The sequence below is a fragment of the Scylla paramamosain genome, unplaced genomic scaffold (assembly GCF_035594125.1).
Source record: "Scylla paramamosain isolate STU-SP2022 unplaced genomic scaffold, ASM3559412v1 Contig2, whole genome shotgun sequence".
Classification (NCBI taxonomy): domain Eukaryota; kingdom Metazoa; phylum Arthropoda; class Malacostraca; order Decapoda; family Portunidae; genus Scylla; species Scylla paramamosain.
Window position 1 is genome coordinate 2,715,001 of NW_026973667.1, and position 25,000 is coordinate 2,740,000.

Here is a 25,000-nt window from a genome sequence, read left to right on the forward strand (position 1 = left end):
GCCCACACTCACGGTACAGTACCCACACGTCTTCCCCCTCCACCACTGGGACGCTGCAAGGGTTATCCATACCACAGAAGGAGGTCACGAAGAAACATCGTCAGACTAGCATTCGGAAACACTCTGCTCTTTCACCACGACTGTTTTCCAAAGGCACAGAGATGCCTAGCCGGGTTCTCAAGAGTGTTTCTCCTGTTAGTAATGCAGAAATCTTGTTAATCTGTCACTGGAACCGTAAAGATATCATAAACGGTTTTTTCTTTCACCACGACTGTTTTTCAAGGCCACAGAGATGCCTAGCCGGGTTCTCAAGAGTGTTTCCTCCCTATTAAACTATCACCGAATCATAAAAACACCCTTGAAAACGCAAATAACTTCTACTATAACCCTTTAACTACTAAAACAACAAAAACTCCCTTGAAAAACCCCCCACATCAATGAAATCACCTTTAAAGACCCGTATACTCATTACACAACACCACCACCACCAGCACCACCAACAACACTAAAAGCCACTTACGTTTTCCAGGTATATGATTCCGTCTCGCCACCAGGTCAGAAAAATGCTTCCAGGCCAGATGGTAAATGTCATAAGGTTCTGCACACTGGTTCTTGATGACCTCCCTAGCTAGTCCCTCCACCAGCTCCTCTAGTCCCTCCGGCAGGCTGAAGCGAGTGAAAAGTGCCGTGGACATCTTTGGCTTGGCTTGGCTTGGTCTGAAATTAGGGAGTGGGTTAGTGGTGGTGGTGGTGGTGGGGTGTTGTCGTAACAATAACAAAGAAGGAAAGCAGGAATAAAGTAATATCGAGAGAGAGAGAAGGATAAACGAGGAAATAGAAGGAAAGGAAAGAAGAGAAATGGACACACACACACACACACATACACACACACACACACACGGTAGTCACATTCCTCAGAGTCTCTATTAGTGAGTCACCTGAGGAATGGGGAGGAAGAGGTGCATGGAGGAAAGGAAAGGAGGTGGAGGGGAGGGTGAGGGTGAGGGGGGAGGAGGGAAGGAGGGGGGAAGGCCCACCACAACACAGGGGGATCCTTGAAAACCGCATCCTTCTTTCTTTCTTTCCTTCCTTCATTCCTTCTTTACTTCATTCATTCGTTCGTTCAGTCAGTCACTCGTTCTTTCCTTCCTTCCTTCCTTCATTCATTCATTCCTTCCCTTCTTCCTTTCTTCATTCATTCCCTCTCTTATTCCTGCCTTCGTTATTAAGATGGAGGTTAAAATGTCTTGAAATCTATCTTCACTGAGTTTATTCATTCCTTTTTTCTTCATTCATTCATTCAGTCAGTCATTCTTTCCTTCCTTCCTTCCTTCATTCATTCACTCCTTTCCTCCTTCCTTCATTTCTTCCTTTCCTCTCTTATTCCTGCCTTCCTTATTAAGATGAATGGTAAGTGTCTTGAAAGTCTGTGCTATCAGGGTTGATCTTTAGAAGTGTTACAAGCAGAGGCCCCAAAAAGATATTTAAGTCACATTTAGCGCTGGTCAGACATGTTCATTAAGTTGTGCAGTTCTGGTTCCACATTCACAAACGCCCTGCTCTTTCACCACGGCTGTTTTCCAAGGCCACAGAGATGCCTAGCCGGGTTCTCAAGAGTGTTTCCCCCTGTTAGTAATGTAGAAATCTTGTTAATCTGTCACTGGAACCTTAAAAACACCCTTGAAAACGGAGTAGCCTCAACTAGAGCCTTTGGGAAGTAGTGGAGATGAGGCGCAGATGTGTTCCAGAGAGAGAGAGAGAGAGAGAGAGAGAGAGACGAGTGAGAGAGAGAGAGAGAGGAGAGAGAGAGAGAGAGAGGGCAATATATCGATCATTCTTCACTAATTCAGTCTCGTTGCTATATAAGGAAAGGGAAGCTGATAGCAGGAACGCTAACTAAAATGTTCTTCTCCCCCTCCTCCTCCCTCCTCCTCCTCCTCCTCCTCCTCCTCCTAATCATCATCATCATCATCATCATCATCAAAGGCTTTCAAATCTTCCTTCTTCATTTTATATCTGCCTGCCTGTCTGTCTGTCTGTCTATTCCACACCATCAGAGAAGCCAATGTCTCTCTCTCCCTCTCTCTCTCTCTCTCCTCTCTCTCTCTCTCTCTCTCTCTCTCTCTCTCTCTCTCTCTCTCTCTCTCTCTCTGCACACTCAAACATTAAGACAAGTAATGAATATGTTGTGAATCGCTGAAGGTACACAGGTAATATTGACTGGCAGGTGTGTTCCCATTACATAACCCTTCCTTACCTGTCTCTCATGCACACAACACTGCCAGGTACGATAATTGGCGCCATATTGTACGAAGTTGCCTCATTTGTGTTGTTTTCATTTTGTGGTGGTGTCCGATGCAGATGTACGGTAATTATGTGTTGATGTACGATGTCTGAGTTACTGTGCGAATCTGTGGTAGACGCTGCATGCTGTGTCTTGTATTAATAAGTATGTTTCTTCTTCTTCTTATTATTATTATTACATTTATGATACACGCGTACGATATTAATGTGTTAGTGTACGATGTTATGCTACACAGTGTTATGTGGTGTGTTATATAGTACGTCTTTATTGACAGAAATGTATTATTTTTCCAAGGCCACAGAGATGACTAGCCGGGTTCCCAAGAGTGTTTCTCCCGTTAACGATCTGTTAATAGAACCGTAAAAACACCATTAAAAACCCGATTAACTTCAACTAGAACCTTTAGAATGTTGAAATCTTGTTAATCTGTCACTAGAACCGTAAAAACACCATTAAAAGCCGATTAACTTCAACTAGAATCTTTAAAATGTTGAAATCTTGTTAATCTGGTCACTAGAACTGTAAAAATACTCTTAAAAACTCGATTACCCTCAACTAGAATCTTTAGAATGTTGAAATCTTGTTAATCTGTCACTAGAACCGTAAAAATATTCTTAAAAACCCGATTACCCCCCAACTAGAACCTTTAGAATGTTGAAATCTTGTTAATCTGTCACTAGTACCATAAAAACACCCTTGAAAACACTCAGCTGTCATCACCACGGCTGTTTTCCAAGGCCACAGAGATGCCTAGCCGGGTTCTCAAGAGTGTTACACCCCCTTTTAATAATGTAGAAATCTCGTTAATCTGTCACTAGAACCGTAAAAACACCACTGAAAACCCGCTTCAGTTAGAGCCTTTGGAAAGTGGTGGAGGTCGGGGCGCTAAAGTGTAGCAGAATGGGGCCAGTGTACTTAGGAGTGTTTAGTAACATAGCGAAGCAGAGTAGGAGTTAGCAATCCAGTGGTAGCAGCTCTTGCCCCGCGAAGTTAGGGAACGAGTTTGTAAGGAAAATATTCAGCACCACATTAGCGCCGCTTCTCATCTACTTTCCAAAGGCTCTAGTTGGAGTGACACGGGTTTTTAAGGGTGTTTTCAAGATTCTAGTGAAAGATTAATAAGATTTCTACATTATTAACAGGAGAAACACTCTTGAGAACCCTGCTAGGTATCTCTGTGGGCTTGGAAAACAGCTGTGATGAGAGATTAAAGTGTTTTTACGGTTCCAGTGACAGATTAACAAGATTTCTACATTACTAACAGGAGAAACACTCTTGAGAACCCGGCTAGGCATCTCTGTGGCCTTGAAAACAGCCTTGGTGATAGAATAGTGTTTCCAAGAGTGTTTTTATGGTTCCAGTGACAGATTAACAAGATTTCTACACTATTAACAGGAGAAACACTCTTGAGAACCCGGCTAGGCATCTCTGTGGCCTTGAAAACAGCCTTGGTGATAGAGTAACAGTGTTTTCAAGAGTGTTTTTTACGGTTCCAGTGACAGATTAACAAGATTTCTACACTATTAACAGGAGAAACACTCTTGAGAACCCGGCTAGGCATCTCTGTGGCCTTGAAAACAGCCTTGGTGATAGAGTAAAGTGTTTTCAAGAGTGTTTTTACGGTTCCAGTGACAGATTAACAAGATTTCTACACTATTAACAGGAGAAACACTCTTGAGAACCCGGCTAGGCATCTCTGTGGCCTTGGAAAACAGTAAAAGAGAGAGAGAAGCGATTCCAAATAAGAGTACGATGAATACCAGGTGCAAGAGGCAAACGGTGTAGCAGTGAACGCGTTAGGAAACCAGTGGAAGTAACTCTGACCTGGCGGAGTTAGGAGTGTGACGGGTAGAGAGGAACACAGGGACGTTCCTAACTGCCACACCGATATCCAGGGGAGGAATGTGTGAGTCGATCTTGACCACACCACCCTAGCACGCATGCCCCTCCCCCCCCTCCCCCTCCCCATCTCTCCCCTCCCTCTCCCCTCCTCTCACTAATCGATTCCCCTTCCCTCTCTCCCCTCCCCTCTCTCTCTCTCTCTCTCTCTCTCTCTCTCTCTCTCTCTCTCTCTCTCTCTCTCTCTCTCTCTCTCTCTCTCTCTCTCTCACTATGGTAACGGTTTGAAGGTAAATGCATGACACACACAAACACACACACACACACACACACACACACCACACACACACACACACACACACACACACACACAGAGAGAGAGAGAGAGAGAGAGAGAGAGAGAGAGGGTTTTAAAGTATCTTATGGTATTACTTAAGTGATGAAGGGTGATAGTAGTAGTAGTAGTAGTAGTAGTTAATAGTAATAATAGTAGTAGCAATAGTAGTAATAATAGTGGTAGTAATAGTAGTAGTAGGAATAGTAGTAGTAGTAATAGTAGTAGAAGTGGTGGTGGTAGTAGTGGCGGTGGTAGCAGTGGTGGTGGTGGTGGTGGTGGTGTATCAGTCGCACAAGTCATAATTATTATAAATATATTCATCATTCGTATATTTCACCCCACAAGGCCACGTGGCCAGCCTCAGTCTCTTTTAACCTTTCTCCTCCCTATCACACTCTCAAGGGAACACATCTTCCCTACACTCCTGCCAGTCCTTAGGGAAAACACCTGCATCGCCTTTCTGTCGCTCCTTCATCTTCACTGGCCAGAATAAGAAGCTCTGTGATTGGCTCCTTCACCCCCACTCCAGGCACCTCACTGGTCATTTCTACACCTCAAATTGGTTACAGGTTACAGTTCACAGTCCAGTTTAGAGAGAGATTGGACAGGTTACAGTTCACAGTCAGTTCAGAGAGAGAGATCGGACAGGTTACAGTTCACAGTCAGTTCAGAGAGAGAGATTGGACAGGTTACAGTTCACAGTCAGTTCAGAGAGAGAGATTGGACAGGTTACAGTTCACAGTCAGTTCAGAGAGAGAGATTGGACAGGTTACAGTTCACAGTCAGTTCAGAGTCAGTCTTCAGAGAGAAAGTCAAGTATTCGTCACATCCGCCATAATCTCTGTGTCTCAGCATCACGCGTGTGCATCCCCTTCGTCATTAAATAAAAAAGAAGTCTTATAAACGTGTGTTCTTTTACTCGCAACGTCAACCATTACCCAGCCCACTACCCACGCCCTCAGCGCCACTATCAGTATGCTACTACCTGGTGCCGCAGTGACCGCCGCCATGCCAAGGATGTCACCGAACTCTCCTGACAAAGAACAAATCGAATAAGTGGTGGTGGTGGTGGTGGTGGTGGTGGTGGTGGTGGTGGTGGTATCATCATCAACTTCCTCTCTAAATAATCTTTTTTCTCGTATTGCTCAACTCTCTCTCTCTCTCTCTCTCTCTCTCTCTCTCTCTCTCTCTCTCTCTCTCTCTCTCTCTCTCTCTCTCTCACACACACACACACACACACACACACACACACACACACGCACACACACACACACAAACACATACAGTGGTATACTACCTTTTCTTCTTTCGTTGTGTGTGTGTGTGTGTGTGTGTGTGTGTGTGTGTTGCAGCACACAATTAATGAACACCAGCGGTGTCACACCAAAAGCTTCCCGCGCGATGGTGGTGCACGTGATGACCGTGAGCGAGCACGGGCGCGCGGTGGCGGTGGCGCTGGGTGGCTGCAGCTGCCTGCTGGCCCTGGTGACCACGCTGCTGCTGCGGGCCGCACCGCCCCCGCCCCCCACCGCCGCCATCCTGGACCACGTGCTGCCCCACGCCGCCTATCCTCCCCTGCTGGCCGCGCGCGCCCTGCTGGGGGGACGGCGCCCCGGCCTGCACCTGCTGGCCGCCACGAGTGACGCAGCGGTGGCGGTGGTGGGGGTGGCCCTGGTGGTGGTGGGGGGCAGGCCCGCAGGGCGAGGCGCACACCGCAGCCTGCTGGGGGCGGCGCGCTGGGGGCTGCGGGCACAGGCCATGGTGGCGGCGGCCAGCGCGGCGGCGTGGGTAGTGGTGGCTTGCTGGAGCGGCCTGCTGTCCATTGGTGAGGCCAAGCAGCGTTGGCTGGCCCTGGAGGTGGCCCACGCCAGGGACGCTGCGCGCCACGCCGCCCTCGAGGACGTGCAGTTCTTCCTGGGTTGCTGCGGCCACGGGTGGGGCGACGACCCCGCGGCGTGGCTGCTGAACAACAGCGCCGTGCCGCCCTCCTGCTGCCGCCCGGACAATCCTCTCCCTGTCTGCACGAGGACCTGAGGGCCTACCAGGCGACGCGCGGCGTGGTGTGGACGCGCGAGCTGCCCCGCGTGCTGCACCTCAGCTCGTGCCCCGAGAAAGCCTTACGCTGGGTGCGCGAGCGCGCCATGCACGTGGTGGTGGTGGTGGTGCTGACGGTGACGCAGCACATCCTGGTGGCGGGCGCCGCGCTGTCAGCCCTGCAGAACGCCGCGCGCAACAGAGACCCCCTGGCTCCCGCCCCTGCCTCCGCCCTGGCCAACGCCTTCCGCCACCCCCTGCCCATGGCGCAGTGCTGACCCTGCTGAGCGGTGCTGCCGCCACGCCCCCTCGCCGCCTGTGCCGCGCGGTCCCTTCGCTCACCTGCCTGACTGGTTCTTCTGGTTGTCTGGGCGTGGCCGAGCTGCCCGCTGCACACGTTCGCTACATGTTTACTGTCACGTTACTGAAATAAGCGATACTCAGTTAAGTTTTTAAATATATTAATGAATATTGGTAACGTTAGTACAGAAAGGGCGTGCGCTGCGTGGCTGGCAGAATGACAGTCGTTGCACGATGCCACGTGTCCCTCCAGCTCTTTATGTTTCCCTTGTTCCTTTTTCCTCTTCTTTGTTTTCTTGTCTCGGTTTTCTTCTCCTTATTTCGTTTTTCCTCTTTTTTTTTGTAACATGTTAATTTAACATAAGGTTATCACAGCCTGTGTGGTTCTCTGCCTCACCTGTGTGACCTCCTGCCTCACCTGTGTGGTCCCCTGCCTCACCTGAAGGGAGTGGTTTCATTGCAAACAAGGAAAGCAATAGAAGTAATCATGTTTACTGCATGCAAGTAGCTACAACACACTTGACACACAAGAGTATACAGCAACATTAGGAACACACACAGTAATTAGTATGCATACACAATTGTCTCAAGGGAAACATCAAGGGTGACCTAAGCAAAATCCTCAGGGTCAGTAATCGGGGCAGGACAAGAAGTAACGGGTTCAAGCTTGATAAAGTTATGTTGAAAAAAGAGACAGGAAGGAATTTGTTCTGTAAGTGGTGAATGACTGGAGCACACTCAGTAGTCAGTGATGAAGCCTCCCCCTGAAAGAGTTGAAGTCACAGGCAGGGAGAAATATAGAAGCAGGCAGGGAGTTCAGGAGTGTACCAGTGAAAGGGGTGAAAGAGTAGAAATAATGGTTAACTCTTGCATTAGGGAGGTGGACAGAATAGGGGTGAGAGAAAGTGAGAAGGACAGTGAAAGAATAAAAGATATGCAAGGATTCATCAGAGGAGAACAATACACTGTTTATTGCCACCAACACGTGTATTACAATAAACTTGAGCTTAACACTAACTGACAAAACAAAAGGACCAACCGTACACACAAGAAAAGGAAGTTTACATTTGATATGAAAGCGACATTAATGATTACAAAAAGAATCAAAGAGAATTACAGATCATACAAATTCTAATTGGTGTTGAGGAGACATCGGATAATGATCATTGTGGACAGAAAGGAAACAAGAGGAATTAAAGGCAACACTGCTGACAACAGGCTTTTGACAAGTTACTGAACATTGATGAACACAACACCAAAGAGAATTTTGAACCTTACAACTTACAAGAGGTTTTCCTGAGAGACTGATGTCAGGTTCACCTACAAACACAAGTCTACGGGAATTACAGACAACAGACGAAAGACTGAAGTAACGTTGATGAATACAGAAGAAGCAAAGAACCACACAGCTTATACAGTACAATAAATACAACATACAAGAGGTTCTGATGAGGCTCAGATAACGTTCACTTACAGACACAAGAGTCGAAGGCAGTGATGGACAACACAACTGACAGGTTCTGACAAAGCCTTCTGCATACTAACCTAACCTCCACCTTCATACCTAATCCATCATTATACAAGGCACTAGATTCTACAACGGTTCTGTGCCGCACCTCCACTTCTTCCCTGAGGCTCTAGTTGAAATGACACGGGTTTTTAATAGTGTTTTTTTTTCTTTTTTTTTTTTACGCTTCTAGTAACAGATTAACAAAATTTCTACATTATTTATAGAAGAAACGCTCTTGAGGACTCCGCCAGTCACCTCTATGGTCTTGGAAAACAGTCGTGGTGAGAAAGCAGACTGTTTTCAAGGGTGTTTTTACGGTTCTAGCGACAGATTAACAAGATTTCTACATCATTAACAGGAGAAACGCTCTTCAGAACCCAGCAAATCATCTCTTTGGCCTTGAAAAATAGTCTAGGTGTGGGAGCAGAGCGTTTCAGAATACGTGACCTTTACTTGGGGTGAGGCGCGGGCAGGGGGGTGAGGTAGATGTCCTCAGTGCCATCCTCACAAATGGTGGCAGCGTCGTTCACTTCCTGATATACTGGATCGTGATCTGCCGCCTTGTAGTACTGAACGCTGATTGGGTCTTCGTAGGTTCCTGAGTTGTACGCCTTCTGACTGTCAACATTTTCATAAACTCCTTCATTTGTCTTGTAACCATCATCATTTTCATTGACTATTTCAGCATTTTGGTACAGCACTGAGTCATCTGCCTGGTTGTGAGCCCTGCCAGCTTCCACCACATTCCAGTACACACCACAACTGTCACCCACCACTGCAGGCTCTCCACTCCCGTCCCCTCCTCCTAGCCCCTCATATGTCTCATCCTCCACAGTGGCAGCCATCACATCATCATACACTACATCTGGGCACATCCTCGAGTCATCCACTCTGGTAACATCCATTACGTCATCATAAACTAGTTCATTTTCACTCTCCACGTCATCCACATTACTAGCCCCTTGCTCTCTCTGCCACGTCATCCACCTGTCATCCAGCACTTCATAAGCCCCATTTCCACCCAGTAAGTCATCCACCTTTTCGTATGCGTCATCATCCACGTTACTCCAGGTCATCACATCATAGGTAGGTTCCTCAGTGCCCTGCGTGTGTGGAGGGGCGAGGGAGTGGAGTGAGCCGGAGAAGTGTGGGTATGTGCGCTGGGTTGGTGTGGGTTTGTGTGGGCGTGGGGGTTCGTGTGGGCGTGGCTTGCTTCCCGTCTCTGGACCTGCAGAGGAAAAGAACTGTGATGTCAGATGATTGGCATATTGTTAGTGGTGGTGATGGTGGTGGTGGTGGTGGTGGTGGTGGTAAAGATGATAATGGGAATATTTTCTCTTTCTCTTCTTTCTCCAGTTTCTCGTTGTACTTCTCACTAACCTGACCTGGCCTAACTACTACTACTACTACTACTACTACTACTACTACTACTACTACTACTACTACTACTACTACTACTACTACTACTACTGCTACTACTACTACTCTCTGCTTACTCATCATTCATTATCACACGCAGAAAAAGCGGATCTCCTTCACATCCTGCCTGACGCCACGCATCAAACACGTATTGCTTAACCCTTTGTTCTTTCGCTAGGACCTTCAAAGGCAAAGGGTTCTCCATCTTCTAACAATATCTCTGAGAATCAATTCCTTCCTATCTCTTTCTTAAACCTATTTATTTATTTATTTTTTTTTCAATCTTGAACCCGTTATTTCTTGTTCTATCCTGGTTAGCGATCCTGAGAATTTTGCTTGCGTCTCTTGTACGACTTACAGACTTCTATCAGTCCCCTCTAACCTACGTTTCTCTGAGGAATGTAAATTTAACAGCCTCAATCTCGTTTCGTAAGGAATACCCCTCATCCCCTGTATCCTTTTAGTCATTCTCCTCTGTACTGATTCTACATTCTTCCTGTATTATGGACCAGAACTGCACAGCGTAGTCTAGATGAAGCCTAACCAGCTTGGTTGGGTTAGGCTGCATAAAGTTTGGTTAGGTTAAGTTATATTAGGCTTAATTATGTTTGGTTTGGTTAGGTTACATCAGGTTTGGTATAGTAAAGGTATCTTTTATCTATGGATTTGGTTAGATTACATAAGGTTAGCTTAGCTTGGGTCAGGTTAGGTCAGGTTAGGTTACGTTGCATTAGGTTAGGCTACCCTTGGTTAGGTTAAGTTACGTTAGGCTACATTATATAATCTTAGCTAACTTAAGCTAACCTGAATTGATAATTTTGGTGTTAAAAACATGGTCATGGCGATTGAGTTATAGTAAAAATAGATAAAGGTACACACACACACACACACACACACACACACACACACACACACACACACACACACACACACTTACACGTTTGTGATGCCTGTTTCCGGCGGTGTAATGCAGGACACACCATCTTCACCCACACCACCCTCACCACACACCCCACAGTAGCCACTGCCCCCACCACTGACACCACCACCACCACCACCGCCGAGGTAGGGAGAAGCTGTGTGGCGTGTAATCTGGCACATTTGGGAGTAGCAACAGCAGCAGCATCAGTAGTAGTAGCAGTAGTAGTAGTAGTAGTAGCAGTAGTAGTAGTAGTAGTAGCAGTAGTAGTATTAATAGCAGTAGAGACGACATGAAGACTTTTGAAATAATGCAATGGTTTATCTGGGAGTTTCTCTAGCGTGCAATTCCCAGCCGGAGAATTCTTGCGCCACTTCGACTTGCCGTGAGCCGAGGCGCGGAGCAGCCGTGCCTTGCTGCTATGGCTCTCTTCGCCGAAACCTATCCACATGCACTGCCCAGCCAACATGGCAAGCGTTATGTGGCCCCGAATCCCGCACAACAACACCACCTCAAACCAGGAGTTTTTAGAGAGACAGTAACTGATGTTGGTGAAGGACGCAGTCACGGTCCACTCAGCTGTTTGGCACTCGATTGTCACCCCCTGGAATTGCAGTGATGGATGCAGGTACGTTTTCCATCCTTCGTAATGATCAAAATTTTCGATTAACGTTAGTGTGTTTAGCGTTACGTTGCCTCCGCCTAAGAACAAATCAGCTGACTGGCACAGCGGTGACGTGAGGGCCGTGCCTAGTAGCAGTGGTAGTAGTAGTAGTGGTAGTAGTGATGGTGGTGGTGGTGGTGGTGGTGGTGGTGGCGGTGGTAACACTGTGGTTTTCATGTCTTCTTCAGGTGAATGTACTTACAAGACTAAAAGCCATAGGAAGTCCGGTGATATAGTGAACACACACACACACACACACACACACACACACACACACACACACACACACACACACACACACACACACACACACACACACACACACATACACACACACATACATGTACCTCACCTTCATCCTGTGTCTCCCTCACACACACTCAACAGCTCCAGTTGGAGAGTGTGCAGAAAAGGGCGTGCAGGGTCATCCTTGGCCCTGCATACACCACCTGTGAAGAAGTCCTGACCACCCTGAGTCTGTCCAGGCTATCCACCAGGCACCGAGAGGCTCTGGAGAAGTTTGGAAGGGGACTGCTGCATCATCCACGCCTCCGACACATGCTGCCGCCTGACGCGCCTCGCCCGGTCCGTGCCACCAGACACCACAACAAGATAACGCCCCTGAAGGCGCCGCGCACGGACCGGTACAGACTCAGCGAGATTCCCACCATGGTGCGACCCATCAATCAATAGTACTTCCCTTCTAGATTAGACTTACCTTTAGGATTAATGTTAAGTATTTCCCCACCCCCTCTCTACATTTTCACTTCGTTAACTGCCTAAATAATAAACCGTTTATTATTATTATTATTATTATTATTACACACTCACACACCATATCTCCCCATCAGCTTAGTAATGTAGTAGTGCTGGTGGTGGTAGAAGTTGTAGCAGAAGTAGTAGTAGTAGTAGTAGTAGTAGTAGTAGTAGTAGTAGTAGTAGTAGTAGTAGTAGTAGTAGTTGTAGTAGTTATAGTAGTAGTAGTAGTAGTAGTAGTAGTAGTAGTAGTAGTAGTAGTAGAAGTAGTAGTAGATGTAGTAGTAGTAGTGTTTGCTGTTGTTGTTTTTATGTAGGAGGGACACCGGCCAAGGGCAACAAAACTGCAATAATAAAAATAATAATAAAAAAAATAAATAAAAAAAAAGCATTGAGGTGCCGGTCCCAGAATAAAGTCCAAAGTGATCATCAGAAATTGAAGGATAAGTGTGCTGAAACCTCCCTCGTGAAGGAATTCAAGGCACAGGAAGGTGAAAACACAAATGCAGGCAGGGAGTTCCAGAATTTACCAGAGAAAGGGATGAGCGATTGAGAATACTGGTTAACTCTTGCATTAGAGAGGTGGTCAGAATAGTGGTGAGAGAAAGAAGAAAGTGTTGTGCAGCAAGGCCACGAGAGGAGGGGAGGCGTGCAGTTAGCAAGATCAGAAGAGCAGTTAGCGTGAAAATAGCGGTAGAAGACAGCTAGATATGCAACACTGCGGCGATGAGAAAGAGGCTGAAGACTGTCAGTTAGAGGAAAGGAGTTGATGAGACGAAAAGCTTTTGATTCCACCCTGTCTAGAAGAGCAGTATGAGTGGAACCCCTCCCCCCACCCCGTACATGTGATGGATAAGGCCCTTGTACAGAGTTAGCAGCTGGGGGGATGAGAAAACTGGTGGAGACGTCTCAGAACATCATAGAAACTGTTTAAGCTACAGATTAGATGTGAAGTTTGCAGTTTAGATTATAAGCAAAGGGCAGACCAAGGATGTTCAGTGTGGGACTCTCTCTCTCTCTCTCTCTCTCTCTCTCTCTCTCTCTCTCTCTCTCTCTCTCTCTCTCTCATTAATGTTGACTGATAATGAGATAAGAAATGAGATGAAAAGGTAGGTAAATGATTATGTAGATAAATAAACAAACAAACAAACAAATAAATAAATCCGTGAACAAAGAGTAAGAAAGAAAAATAAAGGGAATATGAATAAGAGGAAAAATAAAGGAAATTATGCGCCGAAGAAGAGGCAGAAAGAAATAAAAAGAAAAGAAAGAGAAGATATATAGAAGAAAAAGAAAAAAAGGAAGAAAAGAAAGATTTGAAGAAGGAAAAAGAGAGAAAGATTTAAACAAAGAAAGAAAGAAAGGAGTGAAAAGGGAAAGATGGAAAGAAAAAAAAAGGAAGAAAAGGAGAAAATAAAATAAATAAAGGAAAAAGAAAGAAGGGAAAGGAAGAGGAGCCAAGGAAGAAGAATAGAAAGAAACAAATAGAAAAAGAAATAAAAACAAATAAAACGGAAAAAAAAATAATGAGAGAGAGAGAGAGAGAGAGAGAGAGAGAGAGAGAGAGAGAGAGAGAGAGAGAGAGAGAGAGAGAGAGAGAGAGAGAGAGAGAGAGAGAGACAGAAGGAAAAAAGAATGTAAAAAATGTAATAAAAAAGAAGAGCATTCCATTCTTGAAATATGAAAGAATTTACAAAGAACAATCAATCGAGGCAAACTTCTCAAGACAAAAAGAAAAAAAGAAGAAAAAAAAATGCGCATATACAAAAATACTCATGAAATAAAATAAAATAAAAGGAAAATAAAAGTGAGAATAAAGCAATAACATAAAAGAAAATAATATATAAAACAGATTTGTAACCCCGTAAAAAAAATCTCCAATTCAAGATCGTCCGACCACGATGAACACAAGCTACAAAAGTGGAATCTCCGTCACCCGAAGATTCAATCGCAATTATCCACGATCATCTAGCACACCATAGCTCCTGAAAAGGTAGCATATCCCTCAATACACACTTCAGGTATCGGGCGACACCTGGAATTACCCATGGCCCGGAGAGTACAGTGGAAATAAGAGAAAACTAGGTGTGAACGATGAGACCTTTTCCTTCCACCATTACGCAACACAACAGGTAATCTTAACAAAAACCACGGTACATTTCCGTCAGTATATTTCACAGGTAATATATATATATGGCATTTTATAACTTTTAAAATACTCTTCATATATCATACACTTCTTGTCTTCAGCAGTATCTTTAAGGAAGGATTATCGTACAGTTTATACAGCGATGGTATACTGTGCATTGTGGTAAGGCTCGTTGGAAAGATATGAGGTACAGTTATGTGATCTGTTGGTATTAGTTAACCTACATTATTATTATTATTATTATTATTATTATTATTATTATTATTATTATTATTATTATTATTGTCAGTCACGCGTGGTCAAAATTAACTTCTGGTAGATTTGTTGTGCTTCGAATGGATGTAGTAACTGTTGAAAGCCTAAGTCAATGGTGTGTGTGTGTGTGTGTGTGTGTGTGTGTGAAAATAAATAAACGATTGGACTTAAAAGTATCAAGAAAATTTATCGTTTCGTTTATTTATTTATTTATTTTGAGTCATTTTCAGAACCTGCTTTCATTTAAGTGTATTTTATTTATTTATTTTATCTATACCGGCAGTTTTTAGGAATGCTGTTGTGTCTTGTAGGGCGTGATGAGGGAAGCCATATTGATTTCGTGTGTGTGTGTGTGTGTGTGTGTGTAAAGGGGCTGTTTTATTTATTTATTTATTTTTGTGTACTTTAAATTAGCTGTTTTTATTTATTTATTCATTTATTTGTATCACTGATAGCATTTTATTTGTTGACGTATCATTTGTAACACACACACACACACACACACACACACACACACACACACACTAACTTCCTTTCATTCTCCTTTGCATTTCCTTTTTCTATTAATTTCCTTAACTTCCTCTTCTCCTTTGGCCACATTTCTCTTCCTTTCATCCTCCTCTGTGCCTCTCATTCTTCCCGTTTCTGCCTCTTCCCTTCTTCCTTATCCCTCACCATATTTTCATTCTCTCTCTCTCTCTCTCTCTCACACACACACACACACACACACACACACACACACACACCAATCTAGCACAGGTAATACTCGTACAAACACCTTTAATTAAGCAGGGTAGGAAAGGCAGGGTAAAGATCTTAATTTATAAGCTTATAGAACTGAAAATTACTTAAAAAAAACACCATAATTACTTAGTTAAAACTGAAAGATACACAAAGATGATCTCCCGCAAGCCTACAGGAGTGAAAATTACTTTGAAAACTGTCTTAATTACTTAGGTGCGACTGAAAGACACTCTCCCACAAACCAATGGGACATAATTATTTAGTTAAGAGTGGAAAATACAATCACTTCTTCACAAGCCTGTAGGACTGAAAATATCCGAAAAATAATGAAAACGCCTTACAGGAAGAACTGCAACCCACACAGTACCTCTTCCACAAGCTTGCAGAGTGAAAGTGACTCGGAAAATACTGGAAATAACTTAGGAAATAGTGAAGGTGGTTTAAGAATGACTGAATAACACACACTACCTCTCCCACAAGCTTGCAGAGTGAGTGACACAGAAAACACTGGAAATAACTTAGGAAATAGTGAAGATAGCTTGAGAATGACTGAATAACATGCAGTAGAGTGAAAGTGACTCGGAAAATACTGGAAATAACTTAGGAAATAGTGAAGGTGGTTTGTGAATAAATAACACACAGCTTGCAGGAGAGAAAGTGACTTGGAAAACACTTAAAATAACTTAGAAAATAGTGAAGATAGTTTGAGAATGGCCGAATAACACGCAGCACACTCCTGACTCGGAAAACACTCAAGATAACTTAGAAAATAGCAAAGGGAATTTAAGAATGAATGAACAACGTGCAGTACCTCCCCCACAAGCTTAAAGGATCTGAACACAGTCTTCACAGGGCACAATAAGCTTAAAGAGCTGAACAGTGCTTAGGAAAACAGTGAAAGTAATGCAGGAAAAAGTGAAAAACATACATTAATTCTTGTCACAGCTTACGTCAAGGTTGAAAATGACACGGAAAATATTGAAAAGAATGTTTACTCTTGCACACGAACAGCTAAGAGAGACACGGTTGAAAGTTTGGGAAAGACCAGAAAAAACGATAACTGTTCGAGACGCAAGGCAGACTAACACGACCCAAGGTGACTTAGCAAACACTGAAAGACTTAATTGTTATAGGAGTTATAGCAAACACTGAAAGACTTAATTGTTATAGGAGTTAAAATGACTTAGAACTGAAAGAGAAAAAAAAAAAAAATATTACAGAGATAAAACTCAATTGATATAGAATGACAACTAACAGGCCACTTGAAAACAGCCTTAGAAAACTTGATTGGCATGAAGACAACAGCCAGACAAACAGGGTAACTTAGAAACCACTCGAAAATTTAACTGCCAAAGCAACAGAACCAGAAATAACTTGAAGATTTAGATATTACAAACTTTTCTTCCTTCCTTTTTTTTCCCCCTTTTCTTTTCCTCACTTAATCTCTTCTTCTTTCACACACACACACAGTCATACACTGAAACTCAGAAATCACTCACTATTTAATTATCACAGGGACAGAACCAAAACGACACTAACGACTGAATTGGTCACTCAAACACCACGCCTTAATTAGCTCCGTTTGTGCCCGCGGTTGTTTACGTAAAAGAATAACAGTAGATGAATATATATATGCTTTCTTTTATTCTCTATGTATTATGCATAAACACACACACACATACACACACACACACACACACACATGCAGACAGACAAACACCTTGCATAATTAATATATCTTAATATATCTGTACCATCAGTGTTCACCAGGCTGTCGTAAATTTTTTCTTTCATATGCAACTTCAAATTATCTTAGGTTCTTTCTCTGTAAAATATACCACACTATTAGTAGTAGTAGTAGTAGTGAGGATAGTGTCTTGTATATCCTGTCTTATACGCAGATCTTCACTATTCACTATTCATCATTTCAGATTAGCTCGGCCACCACTGCCGCCCTGCATCACCATCCATTGCACAACTCAGGCCTGTCAACACCAAGCCGGCAAGCAACACCACCGTTTAAGCCCACACTAAGCCAGCAAGCAACACCACTGTCTAAGCCCACACCAGCCGTCCACACCGACACCCTCCAGCTCCCACGGTGATGCCTCGAGCCCGCAGACATTGATAAACCCATTGTACCTATAATCCTTAGCATCTCTCACACACACACACACACACACACACACACATGGACCACTGTACCACACCCCAGCTGGCCACACACACCCCCACAGCACACACTGACTCACCCCCTCTTCTTCAAAACCAGACTGTTCCCTCCCCCTATTGAAGTGAGTAAACCTAAACATGAACTTTAAAACCTTACAATATTAAATGTGTGTTCGTTTTGTCTATAACCTCCATTGAAATATAGGTAGATGAATCAGATAAATGACAATATAGGTTTATTTTGTGTCTATAAGCAAGATGTTTGCTCACCTGCAATTAAGGTAAACTAGACCAGGTGAATAGTGATGGTATAGATTTTAAGTTTTTATATATATATATGTGTTGTCATTCATTCATTTATTCACATTGATATAGTATTCTTTAGTGGTCCATTGAAAAGATATAGAGATCATTTTACATATTATTCTGAGAGAGAGAGAGAGACACAGCTAACATTTAATTTTTGTCATTCTGTTGATTCTCTCTCTCTCTCTCTCTCTCTCTCTCTCTCTCTCTCTCTCTCTCTCTCTCTCTCTCTCTCTCTCTCTCTCTCTCCTTTTTTAAACTTTCCTTTCCTCTGTCTTCTTTCCTCCTCCTCCTCCTTTCCTTCACTTCCTCCAGTTAAATCCTCTTCTTTACTTCATTTCCCTCCTCCTCCTCCTCTTTCTTCCCATATATCATCTTGACTTCTACATCCTCCTCCACCTCCTCCTCTTGTTCTTGTTGTTCTTCCTCTTTCAAGTAAATATATCTTTTAATTCCTCTCTTCCCTCATTACCCTTAGTATCTCTCCTCCTCCTCCTCCTCCTCCTCTTTCCAGCACAGATCTCTTCTAAATTCCTCTCTCCTCCTCCTCCTCTTTGACAATCATTCATTATATCTTCTCTTCTAACCCTCACTTGCTTCAATACCTCTCCTCCTCCTCCTCCTCCTCCTCCTCCTCCACCTTCTACTCCAGCACGGTGTCTGTCAGAAGCACCTCATCTTCAGTGGCCTGCCTTCTAAATTTGGGCTGGGAGAGAAGGTAGGTGACCAGACCAGCAAACACGGCCACACACAGCCCTGTCACGTTCACCAGCACAGACTCGGATCCAACGCTCCTGTGGGGGTACTTTAGGTTAGAGACAAGATAAGGAAAGATTGATAAATAGGAATAAGAGGTGATAAAGGCAGGGAGTGTATGTCAACTGAATAAAGCAGGGAATGAATATAGGAATGAAGGTGACAAGGATAGGCTACATTGTGTGGCGGTGACAAAACAGCGCCAGTCACGTCACCGCACAGACACTGAACGCTAACCCTATAATCATCACTGGCCATTTTCGCTGTGGCTGTGAGGGAGGGGGGAGATGCACTTAGAGATGCCAGTAAGTCATTTTGCCCCAGCACATTTGTTATCCTTGCTGGGAGGCCTACGGTAATGCCCCAAGCAGCGTACGTCACCGCCATTTAAGACGAGTTCGCTGACTGTAAGGGACTGTGATTTGTAAATATACTGTGAACTGTGAGAGAGAGACTAGATAAATGGCCAGTGTCCTTCCTACATAAAAAATAAATAAATAAAAAGTAAAGGCAAGAAGCAATAGAGGGAAGGAAAGAAGGAATAAACAAAAAAATGATGAAACACACACACACTTACTGCACAAATATAGCCTTCTCAGACAGGCCAAGCAGGGTGGAGGTGATGGCGCCGGCAAAGATGAAGAGGCCAAAATACTGGTGGAGAGGCAGGTAGGCTGCGCGTAAGCTTGACCTCAGGCCGGGGAACAGAAACGTCAGAAGGCCAGCCAGCCACTGTGTGCAGACCAGAGTAGGTTAGAGGGGCGGTTTTCAAGAGTTTTTATGGTTCTAGTGACAGATTAACAACATTTCTACACTAAAGGCTCTAGTTGAAGTGACGTGGGTTTTTAAGGGTGTTTTTATGGTTCTAGTGACAGATTAACAACATTTCTATACTCTAAAGGCTCTAGTTGAAGTGACGCAGGTTTTTATGGTTCTAGTGAGATTACCAAGATTACACTAAAGGCTCTAGTTGAAGTGACGGGTTTTTAAGGATGTTTTTATGGTTCTAGTGACAGATTAACAAGATTTCTTCATTCAAAAGGCTCTAGTTGAAAGTGACGGGTTTACAAGGGTGTTTTTATGGTTCTAGTGACAGATTACCAAGATTTCTACACTAAAGGTTCTAGTTGAAGTGATGTGGGTTTTTAACCCTTTCAGTGCTCCGGACCACGATCGTGGTCCCATATTTGACGAGCAACATAATTAAATTGCGCGCCTCCTGGCTGCTGCTTGTGGCCAGCTGACACTCCCATCTTCGCTCGACTCATGGGACGTGCCACTCGTTGTGTGATTAGGAAAATATAATCACAATGGCAATCACACCGTAAGGTATCAGATACCCCTTTTTTTTCACAATTATTATTATTTCCAGACGTCGCTAGCGGCTATTTGTGCATTTTTTTACTGAAATAACATGAATAATGATAAAATCTTGTTGTTTGAGAGCAGATATGCCAGATATAATTCATTTATTGGTAGTATAATGCGTATTTCGTATATTACCATATATAGGCATGTATATCATCGCTCATGTCTTCCTCTCGCTATTATTGTTTACATAAATCTTACATGGTAACACCACTGAAACAAAGGAGGAGGATTGTATGGGACCCTTGTACATTCTGGAGCAATTTTGAGCAACTGGAGCTCAAATCAGGTGGAAAATACTGCGTAATTTAGAGAGAAATGCTGCATAAGTTGCGGCGGGAAATAACCACCCACTACGATGGCAACACTCGACAGCGCACAACGTATCGCCAGAAATACAACTTCCCATCATTATTGCATCCCTTTCCAGGCTGAGTACAGACCTAAATTTTTCACAGTGGATGCGTAGAACTCTATTATGCATGAAAATATGATTCTTTTCCATTTTTACAAACCGATTTTTCGGCCGGATTTGCGTATCACAGACATGATCCAAAAACCTATTTGCGACCTGAAGGGGTTAAGGGGGTTTTTATGGTTCTAGTGACAAATTAACAAGATTTCTACATTAAAGGCTCTAGTTGGAGTGAAGTGTGTTTTTAAGGGTGTTTTTATGGTTCTAGTGAGAGATTAACAAGATTTTTACACTCAAATGACTCTAGTTGAAGTGACGCGGGTTTTTAAGTGTTTTTATGGTTCTAGTGACAGATTAACAAGATTTCTACACTCTAAAGGCTCTAATTGAAGTGACGCGGGTTTTTAAGGGTGTTTTTATGGTTCTAGTGACAGATTAATAAGATTTCTACACCCAAAAGGCTATAGTTGAAGTGACATGGGTTTTCAAGGGTGTTTTTACGGTTCTAGTGACAGATTAATAAGATTTCTACACTCAAAAGGCCTTAGTTGAATTGACACGGATTTTTAAGGGTGTTTTTGCGGCTCTGGATTTCTACATTACTATGGTTGTTGTTGTTAGTTTAATTTTCCTTCAAATTTGTTGGTTCATCATTTATTTTGCTTCTCTGATTATTGTTTTATTATTATTATTAATATACTACTACTACTACTACTACTACTACCAGCAATAAATAGCCAAGCCTTTTCCTGTCATATACTATCACCTACTGCCCTATCATAAATACTACTACTACTACTACTACTATTGATAAACACACACACACACACACACACAAATATAATCAACACTACTACTACTACTACTACACAGACCTGGCAGGCAAAGAGGATAACAGTAGCAAGGCCGATCCAGGAGTGGAGGGAATGCATGTTAGCGAAGCCCTTGCTGTCGTGGAACTTAAACACTGCCACAAGGCCCACCACTGCACACACCAGCGCCGACACCATCACCACGGCATGCACCACCTTCAGCTTCCTCTTGCGCTCTGACCGGAAGCCACGGTAGATGAGGGCACCTGTGGAGTGTTGGGTTAGGTTAGGTTGGGTTTGTTTAAGGTTAAGTTAGGTTAGGTTTGGTTCGGTTTGTTTAAATTAGGTTTGTTCAAGGTTAGGTTAGGTTAAGTTAGGTTTGTTTAAGGTTTGATTAAGATTAGATTATGTTTGGCTTGTTTTAGTTAGGTTAGGTTCGGTTTGTTTAAGTTAGGTTTGTTCAAGGTTAGGTTATGTTAAGTTAGATTTGATTAAGATTTGATTAGGTTAAGTTAGGTTTTAGGGTAGGTTGTTTAAGTTAGGTTAGATTAAGTTAGGTTAGGTTAGTTTAGGTTAGATTTAGTTAGGTTAGTTTAGGTTAGGTTAGTTTAGGTTAGATTAAGTTAGGTTAAACTGATAAATTTATGGTTTTAATTGTTTGTTTATTGATAATTGTGCCTGTGGAGTGCTGTTTGCATAGGTTAGATCAGATTAGTGAAAATTTAGTTTTTTTTTATTATTAATTACCTTTCATATTTAGTTATGTTAGGCTGGGCTGGTGGGAATTTATGAGGTTTTATTTATCAATGTATATTTTTTTAAATTTCTATTAGTAATGTGGAAATCTTGTTAATCTGTCACTAGAACCGTAAAAACACCCTTGAAAACACTGCCTTCCCACCACAGCTGTTTTCCAAGGCCACAGAGATGCCTAGCCTGGTTCTCAAGTATTTCTCCTGTTAATAATGTAGAAATCTTGTCAGTCTGTCACTAGAACCGTAAAAACCCTTGAAAACCCATGTCACTTCAACTAGAGCCTTTGGAAAGTAGTGTAGATGCAGTGCTGAAGTGCTGCAAAATACAGCCTTTAGTCTAATGCTGAAAATACTCGGCAGGCAAGTGACCCGACTTCTCTGAGGACGCCAAACAAGGGCAAGAAGTGACAGGGGCAGCTCGGGTTACTGTCAGCTGAGGTGAGGTAATCCTGCTGTCTTGTGTAATAAAAATCTTGGTTACTCTTGTTGTCTTTCAATCTGGCGACATGTCCACTACATTCCAAAGGCTCTAGTTGAAGCTACATCCAAGGGTGTTTTTACGGTTCTAGTGGCAGATTAACACGATTTCCACATTATTAACAGGAGAAACACTCTTGAGAACCCGGCTAGGCATCTCTGTGGCCTTGGAATACAGTCGTGATAAGAATACTGGCCAATGTTGTGGTGAGTCTGGACACGACAAGAGGAAGAGAAGTGTGAGAGGTTGAGGTACTTGTTAGGAGAGGAGTGGTAAGGCTGTGGAAGGCCTGGGGAGGGTGTGTGGAGGAGGACAGGACAAGGAGACCAGTGGAGAGGCTGTGGAAGGCATGGGGAGGGTGTGTGGAGGAGGACAGGACAAGGAGACCAGTGGAGAGGCTGTGGAAGGCATGGGGAGGGTGTGTGGAGGAGGACAGGGCAAGGAGACCAGTGGAGAGGCTGTGGAAGGCATGGGGAGGGTGTGTGGAGGAGGACAGGACAAGGAGACCAGTGGAGAGGCTGTGGAAGGCCTGGGGAGGGTGTGTGGAGGAGGACAGGGCAAGGAGACCAGTGGGAAGACCTGGGAAGGGTGTGTGGAGGAGGATTGGACAAGATCAGTGGTATAACAATCAGATTTCTTTAGTCATTTCATCCTTACTGTTACTTATACAACTTTTTATTCAAGTTTATGATGGAGATTTGTCACACACACACACACACACACACACACACACACACACACACACACACACACATATATAACTGGTATTAGACACAATGAAACTTTTCTTGGTCTTTCACAATACAACGGTTAGGTAACACACACACACACACACACACACACACACACACACACACACACACACACACACACACACACACACACACACACACACACACACACACACACACACTAGATAAAGAGATGGTTTAGAAAATAATAAATCTAACTTTGCTATTCTTCAAGATTTATACAGAATACCAAACCTTAAGTTGTGTGTATAGAAAGGCTGATATACAGAGAAATCAGAAGTCGAACAGATAAAACAGCTTCTAGGATGTTAGGTGTTCTGAATCGTCTCCGCCAGTTTTTCTCATCCCCCCCCTGCCCCCAGCTGCTAATTCTGTACATGTATGGAGTATGCTTCACATGGTGGGGGGGGTTCCACTTGTACCGCTCTGCCATACAGGGTGGAATCAGAATCTTTTCGTCTTATCAACTCTTCTCTGTCTTCAACTCTCTCTCTCTCTCTCTCTCTCTCTCTCTCTCTCTCTCTCTCTCTCTCTCTCTCTCTCTCTCTCTCTCCTCTAACTGACTGTCTTCACCCTTTCTTTTAACATCAACTCCAGAAAAAAAAAATCTCCAGAAAAATCAGGAGACAAAAAGAAGACACCCAGGAAAATCAGAAGGCGTGCGTATAAAACCCAACACACCGTTAGCGTAGAGGAAATCTCCGGAAATAAGAATCAGAAATATCCAGAAAAAATCAGGACATACAGAAAAAAGCAAGACACCCAGAAAAATCGGAAGGCGAGCATATAAAACCCAACATTACCGTTAGCGTAGAGCAGCACGAGGCCGAGGACCATGAGGAACGGGTGCCAATTGAACTGCAGGTCCGGGAAGGCTGACCACCCAAAACCTCCGCGGTAGAGACCAACCCACACGCCCACCAGCACCACACTTAGGATGCCTGGCAGTGGTGGTGGTGGTGATGGTGGTGGTGAACGTAAGGGTAGGATTGTGAAGTACACACAAACACACGCAAGGAAACATTATTCAGTTAATCAAACATTTTAACAGCTCATCGGTAAAACACACACACACACACACACACACACACACACACACACACACACAGCATCATTCATTTACACATTTCAACAATATCAGACAAATTTCAGGTGGAGGTGGAGAGTAGTTTATATAAAGGTTTGCTAAATGGACGTTTCAAGACACTTATTCAAATCTCCCACCTCAATTAGGCTTTTTTTTTTTATTTATTTTTTGTTAACCCTTCACCACGGCTTTTACGTAAACAAATAAATAGATAATGAAAATAGTGGTATATGAAAGAGGCGTAAATAATAGTTTCTCTCTTCATCTTCACCCCAATAATAATAATAATATACATGTCTGTTATACATGAGTCTGTATACGTCTGGCCATCTACAGAAGCCATGCATAGTTGCCATACAGTCATAACAATACCTACTAGAAGCTTTTTGTTTTATTTTCTTCGTTAGTAAAAATATATCCATCATTCTTATTTACTCCAAAATCATGTGCAATTTTGTGTAATAGTGATTTTGTACAAGAACCATCGCCCAGTCTCTATTTTTCCTATGAAGAAGAAATATATTTAGCGTATACATGAAATAAGAAAAAAAAAAAAACGATAAGAAGAAAACGATTCAGAACCATCACCCAATCTATTTTTCCTACATAAAAAATAAAAATACTTATCGTTTATACATGAAATAAAACAAAGAAGCAAGAAATTTTAGGAAGAAAATACTCATAAAAGCAATTAAAAAAAATTAGTTTCTACATCATAATACACAATACGATTAAAAATGCACAAAAAAATAAATAAAAGCTCATAACAAAATAATATAGAAGCTAAAAAAAAAAGAATAAAAAAGTAAAGCAATTTTTCAAGCAGCTAAAAAACAAACAAACAAATAAATAAATAAATAAGTGTCTA

General features: G+C 43.1%; 4 protein-coding genes and 1 long non-coding RNA gene across 6 annotated transcripts in view; 2 read left to right on the forward strand and 3 right to left on the reverse strand.

Annotated features, from left to right (window-relative positions):
* Window positions 1-4,200, reverse strand: part of LOC135095930 (uncharacterized) — a 52,778-nt gene extending 48,578 nt beyond the window's left edge. Inside the window, exons 1-2 of the mRNA XM_063997078.1 lie at window positions 4,130-4,200; window positions 521-717 (exon numbers count right to left, since the gene is read on the reverse strand). Coding sequence (XP_063853148.1) covers window positions 521-695 — 175 coding nt within the window. The 5' untranslated portion in view covers window positions 696-717; window positions 4,130-4,200. The remainder of the gene's footprint in view (window positions 1-520; window positions 718-4,129) is intronic.
* Window positions 4,201-7,292: 3,092 nt separating this feature from the next.
* On the reverse strand, window positions 7,293-11,538 carry LOC135096001 (uncharacterized). Its single transcript, XM_063997172.1, has 2 exons — window positions 10,682-11,538; window positions 7,293-9,553 (listed from the first exon to the last, which is right to left on the reverse strand). Exons 1-2 carry the CDS (start codon window positions 11,502-11,504, stop codon window positions 8,775-8,777), a joined length of 1,602 nt encoding a protein of 533 aa, XP_063853242.1. The 5' UTR covers window positions 11,505-11,538; the 3' UTR covers window positions 7,293-8,774.
* LOC135096005 (uncharacterized) lies at window positions 11,151-12,637 on the forward strand. Its single transcript, XM_063997176.1, has 2 exons — window positions 11,151-11,291; window positions 11,715-12,637. Exons 1-2 carry the CDS (start codon window positions 11,286-11,288, stop codon window positions 12,018-12,020), a joined length of 312 nt encoding a protein of 103 aa, XP_063853246.1. The 5' UTR covers window positions 11,151-11,285; the 3' UTR covers window positions 12,021-12,637.
* A 1,438-nt stretch (window positions 12,638-14,075) lies between these two features.
* LOC135096006 (uncharacterized) lies at window positions 14,076-17,569 on the forward strand. Its single transcript, XR_010264556.1, has 2 exons — window positions 14,076-14,215; window positions 17,163-17,569. It is a non-coding gene; the product is annotated as an uncharacterized LOC135096006 (long non-coding RNA).
* Window positions 14,238-25,000, reverse strand: part of LOC135096003 (transmembrane ascorbate-dependent reductase CYB561-like) — a 49,463-nt gene continuing 38,700 nt past the window's right edge. For both annotated transcript variants that reach the window (XM_063997174.1, XM_063997173.1), the window contains exons 3-6: window positions 23,849-23,986; window positions 21,124-21,326; window positions 19,043-19,197; window positions 14,238-18,503 (exon numbers count right to left, since the gene is read on the reverse strand). In XM_063997174.1, the coding sequence (XP_063853244.1) occupies window positions 18,353-18,503; window positions 19,043-19,197; window positions 21,124-21,326; window positions 23,849-23,986 (647 nt within the window). In that variant the 3' untranslated portion in view covers window positions 14,238-18,352. The remainder of the gene's footprint in view (window positions 18,504-19,042; window positions 19,198-21,123; window positions 21,327-23,848; window positions 23,987-25,000) is intronic.

Coding starts and splice junctions, on each gene's coding strand:
- LOC135096001 (XM_063997172.1), bottom strand. CDS start 11,504: ATGAAAACCACAGTGTTACCACCGCCACCACCACCACCACCACCACCA. Junction 9,554..10,681: donor GAAACAGGCATCACAAACGT/GTAAGTGTGTGT, acceptor TTTCCTCTGCAG/GTCCAGAGACGGGAAGCAAG.